The sequence below is a fragment of the Molothrus ater genome, chromosome 2 (genome assembly GCF_012460135.2).
Source record: "Molothrus ater isolate BHLD 08-10-18 breed brown headed cowbird chromosome 2, BPBGC_Mater_1.1, whole genome shotgun sequence".
Classification (NCBI taxonomy): Eukaryota; Metazoa; Chordata; class Aves; order Passeriformes; family Icteridae; genus Molothrus; species Molothrus ater.
In genome coordinates, this window is record NC_050479.2 from 81928938 (window position 1) to 81953082 (window position 24145).

Below are 24145 nucleotides of genomic sequence, written 5' to 3' on the forward strand. Positions count from 1 at the left end.
ATGGACATATTAACGTGCCATTTTTATCTTTATAGACCTGCAGGAGCATAATATAGTGCAGAGCATTTCCTGGGTCTGTTTGAAGTTTCTATGCAATGTCACCTCCCCTCCTCATTGCCAGTGTCCCGCAAATCTGTAATTATAGATAACAGAGATAAAATCTACAATCAAACTAATTCTGTCACACATTAGAAACCATGTTCCTGCTCAGGATTATAATGTGCCTAGCCAAGCTATCAATCTCTTTTTCCCATTCTTCCATATGAATTACATACTACAAGGCCGGCACACATGAACAGTGACACTTGGAAGAAAATCTGATTTATAAGCCTGCTGTTCCCAAGTTCAGGACTGACAAGGACACTGCACAAGCAAATGCCAGTGAGGTACTTAAAATAGGGTATCCACTTGGGAAGAGATTAAGTGATTAAGTTCAATGTTGCTGCCAGCTGCTAGTAGCAATTTGAAGGGCTAGAGATAGGTTTATGAACTCAAATCAGGACTTTTTCCCACTTCCCTGATTTTTCACTACAATTTGTTCTAAGCTGTTCAGCAGATAACTGAAAATGCCTGTGTCTCCATGTGAAACATCAGTTTCCTAAGGGACTGTGAGTCTATTAAAATTTGATTTTGCCTGTAACAGAAGCTAACAGGCAAACAGATGTGAAATCAGAAAGTCGTATTTCACTGTCAGCAGCAGCATTTTGCACATTATACATAGTTGCCATCTGAGAACATACCAAACAACTTCACATTTTAAAAAAACCCTAACTTTAAAATATCACTTGACATCCTTTAACAATTGCTTTCGTTACGAACAATGACTCCACATTTTCATATATGTGTTATACTGCAATACCAAGATTTCCTTCTTTCCTTTAACTGATCCAACATAATGTGAATTTTTAGACAAAATATCTTAGGTCACACATCATGGATTCTGACAGAAAGGGGAATAACCGTACAGAAATTAAGTATTCTAGCATCATTCATTGCATACATGCTGTACCAATATACTTTTGTCTGTTCCACATACATCTATTTCAACTTCTATTTCTTTCAAATTTCAGATGCTAAATAGAATCCTGTTCACATGTCACAGCTTCCATACATTGCCACAAACAAGTCTAGAAAAACCCATTTAATATAAAATTTGTTTGCCTACTCTTTCTGTTACTCTTAAAAAGCATAGCTTTGCAACTTTCTCATAGTTGTTTTGCTGTTATACAAAAACCTTGTACAGGTTTCGCCTCATAAGCAGTTTCAACTCTCCACTCACAAATATTCTGAAAGGTACAAGAAGGTCACAGACTGACAACCAGCCTGATTTCTTCCTCTTTAATGTTACCTAGAAATATTACAGGTCAGGCACAGAAAAGCCTCACATTGTAACAAGTCTGTAGGAAAAGTTAAGCCTGTGTTACCACTGATAAAAGGGAGAAAATACATTTGCCCTCACCCCAAAATGATACTCTGATGCCAACAGCAATGCTGGAGTCTAAGTAACTAGATAAAGTTCTACTAAAATGTATCCAATCTCTTAAAAGTAATTACTGCAAGATGAAAATCAGTCAGCTAGAGAGGACATGAAAAAGATAATTAACAAATTTGGTAACTTGATTGTGATTATTTGGTAACTTAATTACGATTATTTTCTCTACAATTACATTAAACAAAGTGATTTAGAAGTGCTCCCATACTTCCAGAAACTCTTACATGTCCTAAATCTTTAAAAACAACGGCTCTAACGCATTCTTTTAAAAGGATAGAACTTTGACATACAGAAAACTTGGCACAGGATTTGCTTACTCCACAGCTGAAGTTCGGGAATGGGGCCTGACAGTGAGTCAACAACAACATGATACATATTTGCCATTATTTTTAAATGACTGCTTATGGAATTTTCAGACATCCACAGCAATCCAAAGTGCATTCACACCACATGAACTACCTCCTTCACTATCTTTTTAAAAAGAGTAATCTTTTCCTTTACCCTTCTTTTACCTTGTCTTCCTTAAATTAAACTTACTAACCAGACGCCTAAAGCATCTCACTCCACAGTAAATTAAGAAAGTATTGAAACTGACAGTACTTATACAAGCTACCAACATAAATTGAATTTCCAACAATAAAACCTTACAAGCCAGGATTTCATCCGTCATCTTCCTGGGCACATTACAAATGGCAGCTTTGGGCTATCCTTGGATTACTTAGAGTTTTCTTCCCCCTCTTAATACTTTCATAATGAACTTACCTCTGACAGATGAACTTCAGCACCTTGCCTTAAGTGAAAGGCTTTGCTTTCTGTACCACTACATTTCATCCAATCTGAATTATTTCAACTCGCCCACAATTTTCTCCACAACGTCCTGTAATTCCTCCATCTTAACCAATGTCAAGTTAACTCAAGTCATCAGCATTCTCCTTCTTTGTGACTAATTACAAACGTTGCTCAAATTATATTTTAAAAAACAAACAAGAACAAAACGAAAGTTTTATTAGGGAGCCCTAAGCAACCAAGCTTTATCAGGCAATTCTGAGCAATGCAAAAGCACACTAAACAAAACAAACCACAAACAGGAAACTGAATGTTCATAAAGTGTTTTCTCACTGTACCTTTCTAGATTTAAATTTAAGGTTGCAAAAAAACACTATTTCAGATGAACTGTATTTCCAGCACTCAGAAATAACCCCATTGAACTGTCAAATGTCAATTATCAAACAACCAAAACAAGAAACATTATTATATTAAGCTGAAAATCCATAAACACAAATCCTACCTGCTTTTCCTTTCAATGAGAATAGCCATGTAAGAAGCAGGTAAAGCTGCACCAAAGCCAGGAGACCAAAAGTAGAATTTTCCAAGTATCTTCCTGAAAAAGTAATTTAGACACATATTACATGCAAATGGAACATTCATGCACCACACTGTATTTTATCTGTATTACAAAATTACGAATGATTTATGAATTTTGTCTTCTTACATTAATCTGTACCTAGTAATAAATATTAATTGTTGTATTTTTACCATTTGAGAATTCTCAGAAGACTTGCCAAAGTGCTTCATAAATACCTGAAACACTTCATTAATGTATTCATTTCATTTAAGTGGCTACTTCCAGGAAATCAGTGTCTTCCAACACATATTATTGAAAAGTTGCAGATACTAATTCCAAAAAAATCTTCTAAAAGACCTTATAGCCACTCATCTCTTTGCTACTTGTCCAAATACAAGTAGGATGTTCAGGAAGATCTGCCTTGTGCAACAAGTGATGCAGTCAGGTGAAATCAAATCAAATATTTATAATACATACCACACTCCAAACAGACAATCCACTGGTGCTAAAAACAGGAAAATGCACATTTACAGTAAGCCAAGGAATCCGTCTCTACATTACAAGTGGATGCAACAGTGAATTCCCAGTCCTATTAAGCTGGGTAAGCTCTCATTTTTGGCAGCTAGATCTGGATTTCTTTTTAGAGGTCACACAATTTCAACTACCAAAATTCCTTCAACAGTAAGAATTGAAAAAAAAAATTGTTACACAAATGGCAATATCTAAGAAAATCTTTCTATAAATTGGTCATTATTAAAGGAAGAAAGCCAAACTGCATGCCAGACACAATGTCACCCACCATGTTTGGTCTGCTGAGGATACCTGCACCTTCAAACTTATTCAGGCAATCATAGGCAAACGAGTCAAAGTTGTGACATTTGGTAGCATGATAATAAACACACTTCAATTATACCAATGCTGCTCAGCTGACAAGCACTATCAGTGAGAAAACAAAGCACTACAATGGAGTCTACCCTTCTAAAAACACAGCAGACAAAATAAATAAAATGGCAAACACACAGTATAAGAGGACACTTTCTTAGACAAAATTTCACATTGACAAGACAGAAGAGAGAACCAAGACAATTAATCAACACCATCTGATTAGCTCACTTTCAGTCTTGCCGTCAAAGGCATGAGCAGCCTCATCTCATACTTCTGCAAAAATAACATTACCAGCAAGCAATGCCAGCTTATGTTCCTAAGTGAAAAGAGAGCCAGTGTATCAGCAGTAAGTGATGTAATGGCAATTACACACACTGCTCATTCCCACGGCTGCAAAAGGATAATTTCTCAGGATGACAATGCCAAATGCTGCAGGAGCTGAAGTTCATTATTAGGACTCTCTCAGAAAGTAATTACTGTATGAAGTTTCAGGGAAGTCATTTTAAGCATCTTAATAAGTATGAACACATCTTACCAGACACACCTGTTAAATAACAGAACAAATGCCTTTTCTGTGGGAAAGAAACAGTAATTTGTTCTTTTGGCATGGTTTAGAATCCTTTTACAAATGCTTGCATGTTTGGTTTGACAAGATTTCAGAATAACACATTTTACATAATAAAGTCCAGTGGAAATAAAAATGTACAGTCACTAACTGAAACATTTAAACTTCTCCTAAAGTAAATGAAAATTAGGTTTTGTTATTACTTGCATGGTTATTTTCACATGTTCTATGGATAGAAATTGGAGTAAGAATGAGGAGTTCTTTCAGATCATGCACCTAATTCCTCAATCTACAACTTGTATATGGACAAACTTAATTACTCTAGTTGATAGACTAACAGAACCATGTCTTTGCAAAGTTTTACATGTAATTGAACCATAAACCTAAAAATCACACCTTTCATTTAATAGATGCAATGCCTGTCAACACAGGAACCCAGCACTTCCATCTGAAGCCCAGACAGATGTAGTCTGCTGGATCTCACCAGTGGAAGAGATTACAACCCCCAGCTGGACTGTCACACATCCTTCACAGAGATCAACACCCCACTGCTCTGCCAACAGAGCAGCCTGTACACAGACCCTAATTCACCACACAAAAAAAATAGAAACTAAAAGGAAGTCAGTCAAGTTAGCCTGGCAATCTCTTCTAAAACAAGAACATCTACCCACTTCCTAAGTCATTGCTGACATTGGATTTAGGTATTTTCGACATTTTACCCACCTGTGAAATTGTAAGAGTATTAAACAATGCCTGGAATAATTTTAATTCCACATTCTTGCCTAAAGTTTACATCCTTGAGAATTTTCATCCATTTCAATTTTGGTAGTTTTTCCTAGCTGAAAGGAAGAAACTACCATGAATCTGAGTTAACACATCCAGCTATAAACCCTTACTCCATTGCTTTGGTCTAGAACTCCAGGAGGGCAAGAGCAATCAACTGCATGAGGCTTGCTGGACAATGCTGCTTCTGAGTTACTGCTGCTGCTAGAATATACCTTTCAAGCAGAAACAGATTTAAAAACTGCAGCATATATCCTATAGTACCAATCTATCACATCCAATCTCTCATCACTATCTAGAACCAGATGGAGAGCATCTAGATCTTCACAGCCTCAAACAATCTCTTTCCATGGTTGCATATCAACTCCAGAAATACTCAGGCCAGTTATGCAGAAATAGAGGTACTGGTATTTCTTTGACGGTTTAGAATGTTTCTGGCCTAGATAATCACATACCATGACTCTTGCCCTCAGGGCTACTGAAGGAAGTACACTGTATCACACAGCAGTAAGTTCAAAGAATAATACAATTTCAATTAAAACAATAAGAAAACATAAACATTAAAAAGACACAAATTGGTTAAAAATAAATGACTCCATCCTCCATCAACCACCCAAGAACAGGTGAGAGAAGCAAGCTTATATGACTCAAGCTGCAAGACAAGTATATTAAATACAAGATATTAAGTACATTTCAAGTGAATGACTTTTCAACATTATGAACTTAGGAGAAACTCTTAAAAAGACATAGTGAGCTCAGTTTGTAAAGGTGTCATGTACTCATTCAGCTTCCTGGTGCAGTCTCATTTTTTCTCCAAACACCACTCAGTCAGCTCCTTGACCATATTCAAGTGCTGAAGTGACTTGTTCAAAGAACCTACCCATAACAACCCTCAAACACCTTCCTGATAAATAGCAGCTAGTTTAAAGCCCATCCCTCAATAAGGACAGACCTGCTTTTTTACTTTGCACTTCATCAAATTTCATAAGTGATTTTAATCAATAGATTTTTCTGAAATGGATGAGACTCAGTTTTAGATTTCTGTACCCTAAATAATCTCACGCAATCTCTCATACGAGTAGTCAGCCCCTCCTCTAGATTCCTTAGGTATTCCAAAACAAACAACATAACAGGAACTTCACTGCCAATTTATTTCTACTATGGAAACCAATTATTTATACCTTGTTTTGTTTCACATATATTAACTACTTGCTAATCATTTACTAATTCCTGGAAGACAGATTTTTTTCTTGATGAGTCCGAGCAAGCATTCTTGTCACAGGCACCTGGGAATACATGGAAAATGCACCACGTAGATCATCACCAGGTATGTACTCATTCTTCAAAGGATATAAGTTTGGAAAGTATTTCTTCTCTGACACATAACATGGATAACAATCATGTTATCCATTGTTTTCTGAAATGTAATTTAATAGCTCTTAAATACCCTAATCACTCAATTGCTGAGACTCTGAATTTCATTTTGGACAGAAAAGCTGCAAAATTCTCACTATAACTGGACATTCATGTACTTCAACAGGCACCATTACCATAGCTGCCTTAAATACTTGTTTTGCCTCTATTAGTGATTTCAGTTCACCAGTTTCAATCAGCACTCTAGCCAACAACTTTTTAGTTGCAAGTCCTGCAATTGCAGGTGGTGGGCAGTGTGCAGAGACTCTGCCAGCAAGGATTCTGCTGCAGCTGTTTACTCCTCAGGGGCATCCCTTTGCAAGAGAAAAAGCACGTACACCTCCCAAGATGCTGGTTGGTTACTGGGCAGTACAGCTGTATAAATGGCAGGGTAAGCACTTACATGTGTTTCTTGTCACATTTTTGGAATGTGACAATCATTGGGATTGTCCTTTACATGGTTCTGACCTAGGTCAACCCAAACAGTGCTTCGAGGAGACTTGGAGGGCACGTGGGCTAGGCAGCATTTCCATTACCCAGTCTGCATCTGGCCATGCTGTTCTGGAGGTCAGAACAGCTTGAACTGCTATGCCCACATAGGTGAAACCGATGCCATGCCAGAGCAAGACACTAATCTCTTACCTACTTCACTGACCAGCACAAGCATGGTCATGGATCTGTTAGATGGCTAATATCCTCTATAAGAGGAACTGCTGAAACCATACAACTTAAAACCATAGCGGCTTAATTTAGAGAATAACATTTAACTACAGCATTGGAATAAAGCACTGCAGATTTACAGGCAAATACATGGTAGAATAAGGAACAGCACTCTGTAGTTCAGAGGAATAAAGATGAATCAATATTAATAAAACCTAGATTGCTAGAAAACATCATATTCTTTAGAGCTCATTACTTATAGATGCACTTTGAACTTTGAGAATTATTTACTTGAAAAGCATTCCATGGCTCCTCAGCCAGCTCCTCTTCTTCTCTACCTTCTCCTCCATCTTTGAAGGGAAGTTGAGAGGCCTCTGAACAGATTTAGAAGTAGGGCATAAGGGGTTTATCTTTTAGAGGGGCTGGAGAGTATGCTGTGACTTAACTTTCAAACGTTCATAGCTCCTGTAGGATTTACATGGCTACATGTAACATCTCTTACAATAAATGCATAATCATATTAATAAAAAGCAAATTTAATTATTAATTATGCTATTTCACAGTTACTTGAAATATATGCTGGAAACAGAATACAGAGATGCCTTTTATGCTCATTTTTCAGAGCAAGTCTATATCTTACAGAATCCCAGAGGCTGTGCTGGGATTTCGTTCATTTATGATCATAAGGAAAAGTACAAACTTGGATGACTGGATAAAGTTCAGTATAATTAAAAGTTACCATAGCCTCTGCATGAGGAAAATAGAAACCAATATCAAATTATATCAATTATTTCTATGAAAGACAGATTAGGCCTTTTTAACTCCCCTCTAGAAATTATCTGAATTTTGTGCAGCAATGTATTTTGAATCTATAAAACAGAGAAAAAGAAGCAAAGTGGATCCCTTGACTTGTTTACTCATTTAGAAGATTACGAAAATGAGAATAAAGAAATTTTTTAAAAGTAAAGTTTCATAATCAAATGGTAAAATCAGAAATCAAGATAATTGCTGTAGCTTTTCTTATTTCAAAGCTCTACAAACAAGTCAGTTAGAAAAAGAGAAAAATTATTATACAAATTGAAAAGTTGCACAAAAATAGCTTTATTACATTTCATTTTTAGGATGGTATACCAACCTTAGAATGCAAAAGCAAGCAATATACAAGGTCCCATTTGCTGTCAGAAAGGAAGTTGACTGTAAGATCTCAGGTAGCAGTTTGTACAAATAATAGTCAAGTTTTCGTTTCCTGAGAATAGCTGCAACCTGAGAAAGAAGGGAAGAAAAAAAATGGAGGACAGACTTTAATTCAGTTAGGCACTCTTTGCACATCATAAAGAAATAGAAAAACAGAAAATGAGGTATACCCACTTAAGTAGTAAAACAAAGCCTATTAAACTTTATGGACAATACCACAAAGATTTGCTTTGAACTTGTTCCAGCCATTACAATATTTATACCAGGAAATACATCAAGCAATATGAAATGGGAAGTATAGGAGGAATTTTATTACCTTGTTAACACTGGCTATAATTGTCAGAAACATTGTCTGCCAGGTATCAAAACTTTTAAGATGTTGATATATCTACAGAGTTCTATCTTTGAGACAATTGGACAATCACACAATTATGGTTAGAATATCACTAAAGTAATCCAAATACACGCCTTACACTGTGCCTGTGAAGTGGTGATGTATTTTTAAAGGTTTTATGCTTCAATTAAATAACTGCAAGTCCTCAAGAAATGTTCATGATCTGCTGGGAGAACAACACATTCCTGACATATTTCACAGAATTGGTATATTACCTAAAAAACTGCCTATAGCAGAAAACAGGCTCAATCTAAAGAATAAACATCCTTTTTGTTCAGTTTAATGTATGCCCCAGGTATTATAAAGAATAACTTATTTAATGACTCAAACACTAAAGGTCTTCAAACTTTTTTTTGTCCACAGAAATTCTGCAATTAGCTAACAGGAAGATGTAGCAAACCAGGCTTGCCTCAGAGGTACCCAGGGCTAAGACAAGAGGCAACAGACAAGAACAAGTATGGGAAACTCTGGTTAGACCTAAAGAAAAAAAGTTTTCATTTCAGGGTGGCTGAATATTGGAGGAGGTTGCTGAAAATGATTGTGGACTCTCCACCCCTGGAGACCCTTGAAACTTAACTAGAAAAGTCCTCAAGCAACCTCAGGGCCTCCCAAGGTCCCTTCAGCCTATGTGCTCTTCTGACTCCATGAAAGTATACTTTGAGTGCACCATGAGACAATTTTTCATTCTACTAGGATTATCATCTGTAAGATTGATCTCTAATGCAATACAGCAACTATCTTTAGCTGCATTGATCTCCCCGGGAGTCTCAAAACTGAATGGAGTTTTTGGTCAATGCTTAGAGAAACAGAGCAAGCTTCATATTGCTAGTGCTGATAAGAAGAAAGAAAGACGTCCTGTCAAATCCATACTGCCAGCACATCTCAAAGGCTTGGTTGTGAGAGGGAGATATTCTTACCAAACACTGTCCACTGAATAGCAAGTAGATGTTTTAGAATCCAAGATGGGCTGAAGATTCCACTAAAACTAACCATGGGAAAGTTCTGCCAAAATTTTAATTCCAAAATGAAGCTTGCACTAAGGATTAAGAGAAAATCCATGCGTGAACAGACCTCTGAAAACAGATTTACACATTACTTAATCAAGTATCAAGATTGCTTTGAGCATAATGGATTAGGCAATAATGCAACCCAGATAATTTTTCTGCTGAAGCAAAGTCTTAACGTAGTCTAAATGCCAGAAAACTAGTTGCAACCCACTCAGCTATTTCTAGCATATTGTAGAAAGCACATGAACATTGGAACAAAATAACAATTTTTTTGTTTTAAGAACACAGCCCTTACACCAAAGCGTGAAGCCTTGCTCCCTCAGACCAAAGTGTAAGAAGTGCAACACAGAAAGATTGGTATCTTATAAATTTATGTCAAATCAAATTCAAAAACTTATTTTTGTAATGTCTCCAGGAAGTTTTAGATTAATATAAATTTCTGGTTTCCCTTCTCTTCACTATGCTACTCCCAAATGAAAAACAGAAAAGAACCAGAAACCATAACACACAAACCATTCCAAAGAAAATTGCTCACACTAATTGAAAGAGAAATATGTGTGAGAGCAATAGAGCTTCATGCACACACACACACCAAAAAAATAAAAAGTTTATAAAGGCTTAAATGTTCTAACTGCTTTATAGACACCAATGAAGCTAAATATTGTGTAGGGCTAAAAGCAGGCAGGAGCAGACTACAGAGTTCTTCTACTCTTCTACTGCCAGTGATGTAATTACATGGAAAAAATACCAGATATTTCAGGATACCATTTTGCTGTCCCTATCAGTGCCACACATTTCAGAAAAGTATTAATAAAGCGCAGAAAGGTTATGAAATCTGATGTCAGAATGCAGCAGTTCATGGCTCCCACTGGGATACGCTTCACTCAAGTCAGCTGGGAGGACATTGTGATGAAAACTAAATTCTTACAATAAATGCACTGGTCAAGGCTTAGCAGTGGATGTCAATAGCAGAAAGAATGGAAGGAGAGGGCATCAGGACATCCAGTGGGTACTTCTTTGGCAAAATAATAATCTCCACAAAGATGCTAACAGATGCATTGAAAAAAAAAAAACTGGTCAGTATTAATAAAGAAACAGACAGGAAAAATATTTTCTAGCATTAACTGTAGAATTCACACAAATGCATTTTGACTCTCCAACATAAAAAATGTAATTATAAAAAAATCAGTCTACCAGTTTCATGATACCTCAGTTTGTGGAATATCATTACTCAAGTCCTTTTTCTTTTTTAATTTAGTCTTTATAAGCAAATGCTAAGCCCCATAGATCTAAAAAAAAATCAGAATTTATTTATTGTGTCCTAACCATGGAAAGAATACACACAATTCCAACACCATCCCTAAACCACAGCTACACAGTCTACTGCAAGATTAGAGCTAGGCTATTGGTGTTCCAGCAGAAAAGGAACACGAGACTCAAAGCCAAGCATGATTTGAGGCACCAGCCAAGCCTGATTATTTTCACAATGTGTCATGTAACGCCTACAAGTATTCATCATCCAACCACAATAACCTCAGCTTCACCTCCAGCATCCTTAATCCTCACCTATATCCCTGAACTATGCATTCCACAAGAGGCACTGCACACAAAGGATAGTTTGACTTAATTAATGCACTAATTGGCTGACCAATGTACAGTTGGACAGGTTACACAGTAGGCTAAAAACACCACAGGCTTTCTGCCAATTCTGCTGTCCTGTGTACAACATTTTTGTCTCTCCTTCCTCCATCCTCCCTCCTTAACCATGTCCTAAGTTTGTACAAAGTGTATGACTTCAAGGACTACCCCTCCATCAAAATTTGGTGGAATTAGACAACACATACTACACTGACTGATGGAAAATGGAAACAAGCATTACCATCTCTCATTCCTTCACTACATCCAGCTGAAATCAACCACATAATAACAAACTTCTATTAAAGAAAAAAAGAAAGAATTTTAAAAACTCTATAGAAATATGCAGACACTTAACCAAATCCTTAGGAAAGCAGAGGTCAATAGCATTTATAAGCACAACTATCTGACATGTTGAGGCACCTTTAAAATGCAAATTTGGAGATTACCGATACAACCATGCACATGGTTTATATAATCCATATGCTGCAAGTCTTTAAAAACCCAAGGGAAAATTTATTAAATAAGTCACATGATAAAAGCAAAGTAATCTCCAGTATTTAAAACAGTCAAGAAAATACCTCAGATTACTCAAATGGTGGGCTGAGCTACAAATACATGTCAGATTTTCTTCAAAATCATATTCAATTATTTATATGTTCTTTTAGAACCATTTGTAACTTTTTACAAATTTTACAACAACATTACTCCTTTGTTTTATAAAAATTATTTTTAAGTGCTTTGGAGTAACTGAATCTCAAAATGCCCTCAGGTAACACTTGGGTTTTGAAAGACACTTGTTCAAATAAGCAACTTCTTTCTCATGTGTCCTCTGAAACACTCAGATTTGTTTTTCCTTAGTTAGCTCATCCCTTCCTGATTTCACAGATTACAAAACCTGGCTCCCACATTGTTTAATTTCCTAACTCAGTTCCTGCAATACTCTGAGGAAGAACAATGTACCTCCTGCTCTCTGAGTTGCCCTGTCTCATGCGAGATGCTATATGAGGATCACTATCAGTGGGCTGAGTTGTTTTGATTTGGATTTTTTTAAGTTTTCCATATCCCCCGACCAACTAAAAACAGTACTCACATATTCTTTAATGACATCTAAATTACCTTCAAGCCTGGAATCACTCTCATTCCATGACAACTTATCTTTACTATTTGTTTTCCTTCTACTGAAATGAGTTGGAGACTCTATTTCATTCCCCTTAAAATGTCTAACTCAGCATAATTTTCAAGGATTGTCCTCCTACCCTGAAATTCTTGCACTCTACTGTAAAGCTGTACCAACTTAAGAGAACAGATTTATTCCTTGATAAACAGTCCCTGCTAGTTCTCAGTATTTGTAGTGTCTTTACCATGATGTTTGCTCAGTCAGTCAAGGCTGAGGCTTTCCCTGATTTCCAACATTACCGTGATGCAGGTTCCTGGTTACCCCTTGCATCTTTGAGCATAAATTTTTCAGTTCACCTGAATTCATTATATGATTTTTTTAAATTCTCAGCATATCTCAGAAAAAGATTCCTTTTATTTATTTTCAATTTATGAAAGAACTTTTATAGTGTGGCCCGAAAGCCACCTGAACAAAGTGCAATGATCACAGCCTGGAATGAAAAAGCCACAGATTCTTACTTTAGTAACATCTAGGCTAATTTTAGTCATATTAAAACCAGCTTCCAGAAGAATCTAAAGGAAAGAAGACAGTGACCTACATGTCATTCATAACATAGCAGAGAGACACAGGACACTGCACAGTACAAAGATGAACAGATATCCAAAAGAAGGCAATCACATACTACCATCACAGCAGCTCTAGGTACTGGATTGGACAGAAGAAAGATTACTGACAGCCTAAGCCAGAGATCCAATATGGCATCCAGAAGCATGTTCCACAGTAACACCAACATCCTCCCTAGTCTCCACATCCTGCTTTTAAATACACAATGGTTTGCAGCACAAACAAGCAAAAATCACATTTTAATATACCCAGCAATTCCAGAGTATTTTAGAATACAGTCTGTGCAGTGCAGCCCTCTTGCACCCCTCAGAAAGATGATATATGACAACTCTATCTATGCTGGCAGATAAGAGAGGATCTTATCTTTAGTGTTAGCTGGCTCCCCACCTTTGCTCAGGACCAGTTCAAACAGCTCTCCCAAGGGAAGCTGCATCCAAAGCAAACGTGAACCAGCAGCAGGATAGCCAATGCACACCATCCACCCTTGGGAACAACCTCTGGCCAATCCTACAGCAATGTGCCTACAGCCAGGAAAGTGATGTGAGACTCTCACTTCAGCTTGATCTTTGGCTGGTGATTCTGTCCCACCTTATAACCCTTTTCAGAATAATTCATTAGCACAGTAAGAGTTGTTCTTGCAGTTGCTGTCTCCAGTCAAACAGGGATTTACCTGTGAAGTGACCTGCCAGCTGCCACACGCTGCTTGCACTGCAGCTCCCTGGCTCATGCTGTACTCGTACCAATGTCGCTCCCACTGACGTTGCAGAGGAAGGAAAAGCACTTTATATTTATACAATAGCTGACAGCATTTGTGTCTCTGACAATATGATATTCAATGCTATCCTATTCCTAGGGAGGTTACAGAGTAAAGAATGGAGATTAAGATACAGAATACAGTTATTGATGGGTCAAACGGCTCAGGAAGACAACAGCACTGGAATCCTAAGTAGAAAAAAAAAACCCTTCTGACACAGAAAGAGAAAGATGTAATTGGCATCTAAAAACCTGAAGATTGTTCTAGGCACAGGAAGAAGCAATATGGCACAAGTATGAAGAAATATTAGAAGTGAAACCAAAATGAGAATCAAAAGTAAGAAAATGAGCATTAAAAGAGTATGAGAAGAAATTAGGAAAGAAAAAAAAATCAATAAAATAGGGCAAGTGCTGAGGATCATTAAAATCTGTACTGGAGCAGCAGACTCTGGTCACATCTGTTCTGAAGAGTTGGCTGAAGCACCCCTCAGTGCAGAGGACATGTGAAACAGACCCACTGGCACCCACACTGCCCTAGGCCTGCTGCTCCTCTCCTCTATGCCAGCAGATCTGTGTGGGAGAGGTGTCTGGAGTCAGAGCCAGGAGTAAGCCAAGAGTCAGCTCGGGCCAGTGCTCAAGCTGTGCTCTGGCTGTGCCCTTTAGCAGCAGGAAGGAAGGGCAGCAGATATAGGGGAGGAAGGGGGTGGTGCTGAGAAGGAAGGGCAGGAGATGTAGGTGGGGAGAGGAAGACCTATGTTTGAAAGGGAAAAGGACAGGACAGAAGTCAGGCTGGAAAGTGAGGGAGCCTGTCTTAAATTAGGTGGAGAACAGACAATCAGACTAAGAGAAAGGAAAGGTAAATGGCATGACTGACTCTTGCCATCCCATAGGCAAAAGGTTAGATGAATGAGTTCTAGAATTGCTACTATAAAGTAGCAAACAAACAATTTTTACCTTATTCAGATTAGGTGAAAATGTTACCTGATCAGATTATCTCTGATGCACTACAAAGACTTCATACAAATGACTGAGCACATTAATCTACTGTGCACTATCAGCAAACAAATGTCTAAAACATACAAACCCCCAGGAAAAGAGAACTTTGCTCTAATGCATGTGATGAATAGCACTTTACCCATGTGAAATCAACATAATCTTGGGAAATGGAAGCTGAGACAACTCAAAGCCAGTATTCCAGCCTTTTCCCAGCTTCATGCAATTTCCCTGTTAAATCATTTTCTTCTACTCACTTTTGTGAATTTCTAGAAATCTGACTTCTCCAGCTTTGAAAATACAAGATGACACTTTCCCATTTTGTTTAGCTTTGACTAATGTAAAAACAAAGTATAGATGGAAGAAAATACAGCAAATTCTGAGGAAGGACTTTTTCATTGAAGCTTCAAGATACCAAGGCAAATAGTTTTCAAAAAGTATAATTACAACATTTATGAAAGACGGTTTAGGGATTCTTCTGATTCTTCTGCAGGTATAGATGCTAAGCAACTTTTTTTTTTTTTTTAAGTGAGTCTCATAAGACTTGCATATGGAGACATTCAGTTTGTGCAAACACAGGCAGCTTTAATTACAAAACAGGCATTCCTGTCAGCCACTTCATATGGAGAGAAACAATTCAATTTAGATATGAAGCCCATTTTCACTAAAGCAATCCATTTGTACTGGAGCAAAAATAAAGTGCAAGTATGGTGTCTCAAGGCTATATTTTTTCCAAACTAAAAAATACTCAGGCACAATTACTAAAAAGAGATGGAAAAAAAACAAACAACAACTAAACAAAGAGTACAGCACTACTTAAAAGCAAAGACTCTATACAGTCACTTACTGACAGCCAATATTTCACTTACTAACACCACTTAATTCAGCTCCATCAGTCTCCCACAGACCAAAGAGAAACAAAGCCTTTGAGAGATGTAGGGTGAAGCTGTTATGAGTTTGGACTCTGGATTGTAACTGTCCCTAACCATGTTCTCTCAGGGAACAATCTCTGGTTATTTATTCTCATCTATTCATTCTCATTTCCACACAAGCTTTTGTGAAAGAGAACTCTTTCATCTCCTTTCCTTAGTTATTAGCTTGTAGCAACAGGAGGAACAATCAGAAGCCATTTTACAGGCTTGACATAGAAAAATGAAGTGCATTTTTTGTTGCTGAGCTCTACAAGGGACCAGGACTAAGTACTACCAGAAACATTATGAACATACACTGATATAACTATGAAGACAAAATAACTTAAGTCCATCCTCTTATGTGAACCTGAACATTTCTGCTGTACACCTGTGGTATTTCATTTACAATTAAAAGGTTTTCAAGCACAACTGTAACTCCAGCAAAGAGTGACTTCTGTGATGACTCTCTTAATTCAAGACTGTTTTTTCCCTGCCAGGCTACTTAACTTGCAAAGCTTCTGCTTCCTCCTCTGCAGCCCACATTGCACCCTTTTCCTCTTTACCTTACACTGGTTCTGGTGCTCATCAAATCCTGCTTAACTAATTCAATTAATTACTGCATCTGAAAATGACCCCAGCTAAAAGCAGGGTAAGTAACCTCTTCTGGGTTAGCTCATGGAGAGATGAGGTCCAGAATCACACAAAGAAAAAGTACAGTTATGTGTCTGAGAGCAGAGACTGGCAAGTGCTTCCTCTCTTTAGACAGGATCTGAGAGCAGCTCAGCTTTAGATTACTCTGGCAGGTCAAGTTAAACGCTATCAACAAAAATCTAAGAGAAACTAAACTGAACTGCAAAGAAGACAGTGCAAAAAGTGAGGCAGAGGTTTTACAATATAGCAGGACATTGGTTGAGAAGGTTCCCACTTCACTTTGGGTTTGTGACAGGATGTAACTGTTTATGGGGTCACAATGCAAAACAGGTCAGGAAAACATTTTGTATTTTTAGGTTTGTTTTTCTTTTCAAAGAAATAAAAAGTGGGAGCCTTCCCCCTAACCTGTGACTGCACAACTGAGTGAACCGTAACAGAGCTATGAGCAGGAAATCTCTTGACCAGGTTTGGCTGTTGGGGATTTTCGATTTAATTACAGAACTGTTTAAGCTGCTTTATGCTTAGCCAGACCTGATAGATCACCACTACACCTCTCACGGCTCACTTCAGAACCATGCTCTGCTGGTACAAGTATTTATGCTCCTACAGAGCAAACTAGATAGAAAACAAATCCAAAGAAAATAGTAGTGGTTAAAGGAAGAGGAGCAGAGAGAATGTTCTCTGTATTAGTTTCATGATACAGCTCACTGTATGCTCCCACCAACAGCTGCCACTCCTGTCTGTGGCAGTTCAGAGTGAAAATGTTCACTGTCAGACACAACAACTCCTTAGGTCACACTGCTACCAGTTACTGTTTTATCACATAAATGGATGTCATCACAATTTTCACTCAAGAAACCCTTCAATGGGAGCTTAACCAAAATACGTCAGGATGCTGCAGTCCCACTCCTTTCCTTTTCTTTATTGCATAGCTCAATAATTTTGTTGCACCAGCACTGGTGCAGACTCAGTGACTTGTGCTTTTTTCTGTCCATCCAGCTTGGGGGCAGTTCAGTGTCCAGCTCACTCCTCATTCCCCAGGTACCACTACGGGAGAAGCAGGGAGGTGGGGACAGACGCGCTCACCTGCAGTGATTCCAGCTTAGATTGGCTTCCAGGGTATGTGTACACGGGTGATGCAAACACATCCCAGCTCTCCTATCTACACCCTAATTTGCTGGAAATGTGCCAGCTGAGGTGATATAACCAAGTCTAATTGCACACTCTCACTAAGATACCTCACCTGTAAGATACTCTCTGAATACTCTGACTCCTTTAGCCCTCATAATTTTTTTAGTCTTGCTTCATTATGCAATGGAATCTCCTTGATCTTAAAGCACTGATTACGAAGGTGTCACCAAGACACGTGCATTACACTTGCTGCTGCCAAAGACACAATGCTAGCCTCCCAGGCAAACACTAAGGCTTTTCATTCAGGTATCACAGGTATTGGAAGATAACAAGAATACGACGTTCAGGCATGTGCCCATGCCCCTCTAGCCACCAACACCAATCTTCTCACAGTATGTTATGCCTCCAGGTGCCACCACCCCTATGTCTTTGCTCTGCCCTACTTGGCCAGGATTCAACATATTCTCCCTGTCATGCCTTTCCCCCCTCAAACACCAGGTTCTCCCCACCACACAACTTTCCTCCTCCTTACACCAAACGGCCCCACCACCATCCCTCTCCTCCCCAGCACCAGACTCCACACCAAACCATACTATTTGTGATTCTTTCCCTTCACTCCAGGGTCAGGCTGCCCCTTGACTCATCTCCTACCCTTTGCCTCCGACCATAACCCACTCCCCCCACCCCAGACGAGCTTCCCTTCCTCAATATGCCTTATGTCCTTCCCCCCCACCCCAAGCCAGACTCCCCTCGCCACAGCACCGCTTGTGCCCTCCCCAGAAACACCCCTATGCCCTTCCCCCTCCGCTCAGGCCAGGCTCCCACCAGGTCCTTTATAGCCCCCTTCCACTCCAGGCCAGGCTGACCCCTGCGCCCTGGTATCCACCCAAAACCAAGGCCAGGCTCCCCCGTCTCTGATACCCCTCCTGCCCTTGTCGTCTGAGGCCAGGCCCCCCCTTAGGCCGGGCTGCCGCACACACACACGCACAGACCCACCAGGTAGAGGGTGCCGTAGATGCGGAGGGACTCTGCCAGGGCGCTCTGGGTGACGTGCAGCACAGCCCAGGAGCACTTGGGGTGCCAGGTGTGCCCGATCTCGTAGCAGCTGTGGGGGATGGACTTGCTCAGCGCCGCCATCTTTGCAGCGCGCGCGGAGGGGAGGGGAGGGGACGGGAGGGGGCGCGGGGCGCGCGCGGCCGCCGCGTCACCGCCGGTGCCGGGGGAAGAGGTCGCGCGGGGCGCTGCGCGCGCCGGGGTTACTCGCGGGCACAGCCGCTCTTCCCACGCCCCCCGCCCCGCGCGCGCGCCGCTCGCGTGAGGCCCGCAGCCAATCCGCGGCCGCCGGGGAGCGGCCGGGGCCGGGGGTGGCGCGAGCCGCGGGGCGGGGGACGGGGGGGGGGGGCCGGCGGCGCGAGGAGACGCTGAGGGCGTCTGTGTGTCCCGAGTGCGTGTGTGTGTCTGTGTGTCTCTGTGTCTCTGTGTGTGTGTGTGGGTGTGGGTGCGCGCGTGTCTGTGCGTGCGTGTATGTGTGCGCGTGTGTGCGTATGTCCTTGTGTGCGTGTGTGTGTGCGCGTGTGCGTGTCTGTGTGTGCGTGTGTTACCGTGTCTGTGTGTGTGTGCGTGCGTGTGTCACCGTGTGTGTGTGTGTGTGTGTGTGTCCCGTTTATGTCCCCTTTGCCCTTTGGGTGTCCCGTCTGTGTGTCCCGCTCCCATCCCGAATGTGTCCCTCGTGCGTCCCGTGTCCTGTCACACAGCCGTGGCGGCGCGGGCACTTGTGTGCCTGTACGAAGCTATGTTTCTGTACTTGGTGGGGTCAGAATCGCAGCCATACGGATTTTGGGATGTCTGCGGCGAGAGCCGCTCGCACGACTCGGCTGATTCTCGTTGTGGTGCTGAGAGGAGGTTTCAGTGCAGGGCGCGGAGTCTGAGCAGCGCTGAATTAAAGGTCATGTCGCATTTACTCGCCGCCTGTGACGGCAGCGACATCTCCTTCTGCTCGCTCCGCCCGTGCAGGCCCTGTTCCCTCTGGTTTTCATGTCATCCCGCTTCTCCTGAGCCCCTGGATAATGTCAAACGCTGTTTCCTGTCTTAATTGGTGTGGCCTCCTCACACGCTTAGGAGTCTGTCTCCTGTGGTAGTGTTTGCAGGCTGGCTGGAGAGTTTTGTAAACTTGCTGGGAAGTAGATTGGCCTGTGCGTGAGTCCACGTGCAGAACTGTGTACTAAGTGCAAAGTCTTCTTAAAAAAAAAACCGCTTTAATTATGAGCACAGTGATACCAGAAAAGTAAAAATATGCACACATGCTCACACACACGCACACACACAACGTCCCGCATGTCCCCTGTGTCCCGCCATCCCGCAGTGGACGAGCGTAGGGAGTGGCTCCCAGTGCCACAGCAGTGAGCAGGATGGCCAGCCAGGGAGACAATTAACTAAGGTTTAAAGGGACCACTGGAGGTCATCTCGTCCAAGCTCCCTCCTTAAGCAGCATCCCCTGAAGCACGTCACTCGGGATTGTTTACAGGCAGCTTTTGGCTATCTCGAAAGTGAGGGAGACTCCACAACCTCTCTGGGCAGCCTTTTCCAGTGTTTGGTCACCTACACAGTAAAGAAGTTCTTCCTCATGTTCAGGAGGGACTTCCTGTGCATCAGTTTCTGCCCATTGCCTCATGTCCTCTTGCTTGGCACCACCAAGAAGAGCCTGGCTCCATCCTCTTGACACCCTTCCTTCAGATACCAACAGACATTGGTGAGGTGCCCCTCTCAGTTTTCTCAGGTGAAAGAGCCCCAAGTCCTTCAGCCTTTCCTCATAGAAAAGATGTCTCAATCCCCTAATCACCTTTGGACATGGTGGAGTTTTTACAAAACCATGGAGGCAATGACTGATGACACAGTTACAGCTCAATTGCAAAACTAGCATCTGGATCCAGCTTGAAATTTTGCTAATTTAGGGACCAAAGGGGCAGTGTATATCAGGACCTGGGGATTTTATTTGTGTCTCTGTTAAATAACAGTTCACAAACACTCTGTCCCGCTGAAGCAAGTACACTCTGTATGTCCTGTGCTGAGGTTGAGTTAAGAAGAGATTGTTTCCCTAGGTGGGACATACATCCTGAAGTCCATAGGAAGAACAGCAAAGTAACCTGCAGTGAAATGCAGACTTAGAACAGATCCACAGCAGGAAAATTCTGTCCTCTTATAGCCTGGCTCCAAACAGAACTGTTGAAGAGTTCACCTCGCTGATCAGACTTGAGACCATCCTGTACCATTCACAAAAAGATAGAACCAATTTGTTGCTGATTTTGCAAACTCTTTTACTGCTCTTCCAAAGGAGCTTGCTGTGGGTACAAGAGCATACTTGCTTTAAATTTTAGCAGCCCAGAGATGGGTAGGTTGGATGGTTCACAGAACTTGGGGCCACTGAGAGACTGTTTGCAGACTCACAACAAATCTGCAGTAGGAGATCTTTGGCCTAAATAGTTCAATTATGTTGACTGACCAACCAACCCTCTTCAGGTAGAACTCTGTCTATGACAGTTTGTATTTAAAATCTAGTCGAAGGCTCTAGAGATGACTTTTTTTAAAATTCAGCTTTAGTGCTGGGGTACAGCTCCCCTGCAGCTGTGGCTGTGTGGCAGCCTCAGGGAGGGAATATTGCTGTGTGCTGAGCCTTGCAGGGAAGCAGTCTTGGCAATATAACCTGCTGCAGTGCTGCCTGGACTTTGGCTTGGACCTAGTGCCTGCTTGCAGGTTTTGTAGTACTCTGTAAAACACTGCTTGTGGCCAGAAAGGGCAATTATTGCTTACGTTATGGATTCTGGCTCTCTTTGCTTGCAAGTTTTGGCTTTCATAATATTCTGGGCTTAAGTCTTGCTTGCTGCCTTGTGTTTGTAAGCAGAGAACTATGGCACATACAATAGTAATTGCACAAGCTGATTATTTCACCTCTGACACACATTTGTGCAGACAGTCCTAATTTTGGGACCAATTGCACAGCTCAAGTTAAGCAAAACTGGCAGAGAAAGATCCAGCAAGATACTTTGTTTATTTGTGCAGCGCCCCTGATTAGGCTGAAGAGTTGCCTGCTCAGAACTGCAGGCTTTTGCATGTCTCCTGTTGGGTCAGCTGAGGAAGACTCTGATGATGCATTGACAAAGAAGGCAGCACAGTCCTGACCTTGCTCTGGGCTCTTTTCCATGGGGGTGTAATACTCTGAGAAGAAGCCCCAGGGGTGAAGCTACATGGGAATACTGCTGATGGCCCAATTGGCATTGGATGCCACCCCAGGCTACTCTGCCCTGGGAAACCTACCCTTGATTGGAATAGGGACAAAAAAGTCTCAGAAAAGGATGGAATCTCATGAATTAAAATAAAACATTGAAGACCTTTACTTTTGCCCCATAAGTATCTAGGGTTTTCAGGAATGCTCATTTTTGCAATACTGGGAATAGCAGGGTGTGTCTAAAATGTTGCTTAAAAAAACCGTGGTGGTGAATCCTGTGGCATAAAGCCAAGTGAAGTGGCACACACGGTTCAGAGATTGCCTTGTAATATCCAGGTGCCTTAGAGAGACCTATCCAGAGTAGTACCAAAACCAAAGCCAGGGAGAGAGAATTGCTAAGCAACCTGAATGGTGGGAGAGTTGAGACTGCTCAGCTTGGTGCCTGGTCCTTGTTGGTGTAGCAGAGTCAAATACACCTACTGTGTAGGTTGACAAAAATATGAGCCTCATTAGACTAGGACAGCAATGATGTGCTGGCCTCCACGCCTTGTGTCACAGAAGGGAGCCATGTGGCAGCATCTCGCTGCACTGAGACTCTGTTCCTGTTGCCCTTGTTAACAAAGTGCAGCTTTCAGCACAGGTCCCTGGCCAGACTCACTCTTTAGGAAGGTACCTTAACTGATGGACAGCACTGCAATCCTTTAGTTTACCCATGCAGATGATAACTGTTTATATTAGGGAGGCAGATGGCTTGGGTAGCAATTGCTGAATGAAGGAAAGTAACCCCTTCCTTTCCAAGTTTTAGTGGGTCTCACAGTTTGGAACATTCTCTGCTGCTATTGTCAGCATCTGCTAAGTCTGGTATCTACAAATAAATTACATATCTCATCCCAGAAGAGTAACTGGAGGTGTGAAGATTTTTCTTTTGCCTTCACACTGAGCAGTTATCAGCGTTAGAAAGTGGCCTAACCAGGAATCCAAGGCAGAGCATTTAACTAATTAGAACAAAATCAGGCAGAAAAAAATAAACTGATGAAAAAAAGCCAACCAGGGGACTTGACATTTCAGAAGGCTCTGCCTTCCAAATGCGTTGGGATCTGGTAAATCTTCTTTCTAAATATCAGAACAATCTGGAAACATTTTAACTTGGAAGAAATGTTATGCTTTGCCCTCTCCATTCCCTCTTGTTGCTTTCCAGCTTGTGTGCTTTGGGATTTTTTTGCTGTTTGTTTTCTCCCTTGGGACAAGGGATCCAACTTTTCCCTGCTACTCATGCTGTTCTCAGTGCTTGCATTTCAGTTCTGGAAGTAACTTCTCTTGTCTGATAAGAACTGCTCTTTCTACCAGTAGGGGTTTTTTTCACTCGCTTATTTTCCTGCTTTTCCCATTCTTCCACTCTCATTGTTATTATCCCTCAGCTTGTTCTCCTGCCATCTGTGCAATTGTCTCATGCCCCCATCATAAAGTTTATGAAATCCAGACTGAAAAGTATTCTGCTGCTAAAAAAGCTAGAGATTAAATTTATTATTCTCCTCAGGTCAGTGGTGACAATGTGCACATGCAGATATCTACTTCCCTCAGTAAACTGCATAGAAACATGGAAATATTGCTCCAATCTCCATTTCTTCTCAAAATCCAGGAGAAATGGTGGGTACAATATATTATATTATTATATTTCTTTAGAAACAAGCCACAATCTTGTAACATACATCACTAATACATGAAATGGCTGTATTGAATGGGAGTGAATGGCCATTAATTGAGTGAATTTACTTTCTTCCAAGAAAAAAAGGGCCCTTTAAGAACTGCTTTTCACCCTTGTGCCTGAAACTATTTATGCTTTTAACTTGACCCATTTTGCATTATTTGAAGAGAGATTCTCTTCTGGCTTGCAACCATGAATGCTATTTGTTCATTTTTTAGCAGGAGATAAGCTCAAAATACCCTTATGTTTGCTGATATTTCAAGGTAAAGGAATTATCTGGAAGTTTTCCCATTTTCCAAGATGTAGTAATGTCCAAGCTAAATATGGGATGGACTGTGGGATAATACCCTGTGAACACTTTAATATACACAATTATATCCCCATGTTTATACAAATACAGATTTTTTTCCAGATCTAAATGTTGCAGTCTTTCTTACAGAGGTACCAAGGATTAAACTAAGAAAACAAAATCATAACATTCACCACACTGACTCTGTGGGCCAAACCAAGAGATGACACACTGAGCCATATTCATGCTACTGGCATCAGTTGAATTGTACTTCAACTGTATTTAGCCTATGGTGTTGCTGTTCCTGGAGACAGTGATTTCTCCTTTCTAAATCAGGTGACAGAATTGGTCATTAAAGGCTAAATTAAGCCAC

The 24145-nt window shown here is 40.8% G+C and overlaps 1 protein-coding gene across 1 annotated transcript in view; it reads right to left on the reverse strand.

Moving 5' to 3' along the window:
* The window catches only part of TMEM135 (transmembrane protein 135), a 156625-nt gene extending 137824 nt beyond the window's left edge, over positions 1-18801 (reverse strand). The window contains exons 1-3 of the mRNA XM_036388077.2: positions 18553-18801; positions 8279-8406; positions 2781-2873 (exon numbers count right to left, since the gene is read on the reverse strand). Coding sequence (XP_036243970.1) covers positions 2781-2873; positions 8279-8406; positions 18553-18693 — 362 coding nt within the window. The 5' untranslated portion in view covers positions 18694-18801. The remainder of the gene's footprint in view (positions 1-2780; positions 2874-8278; positions 8407-18552) is intronic.
* Between the last annotated feature and the right edge of the window lie 5344 nt (positions 18802-24145).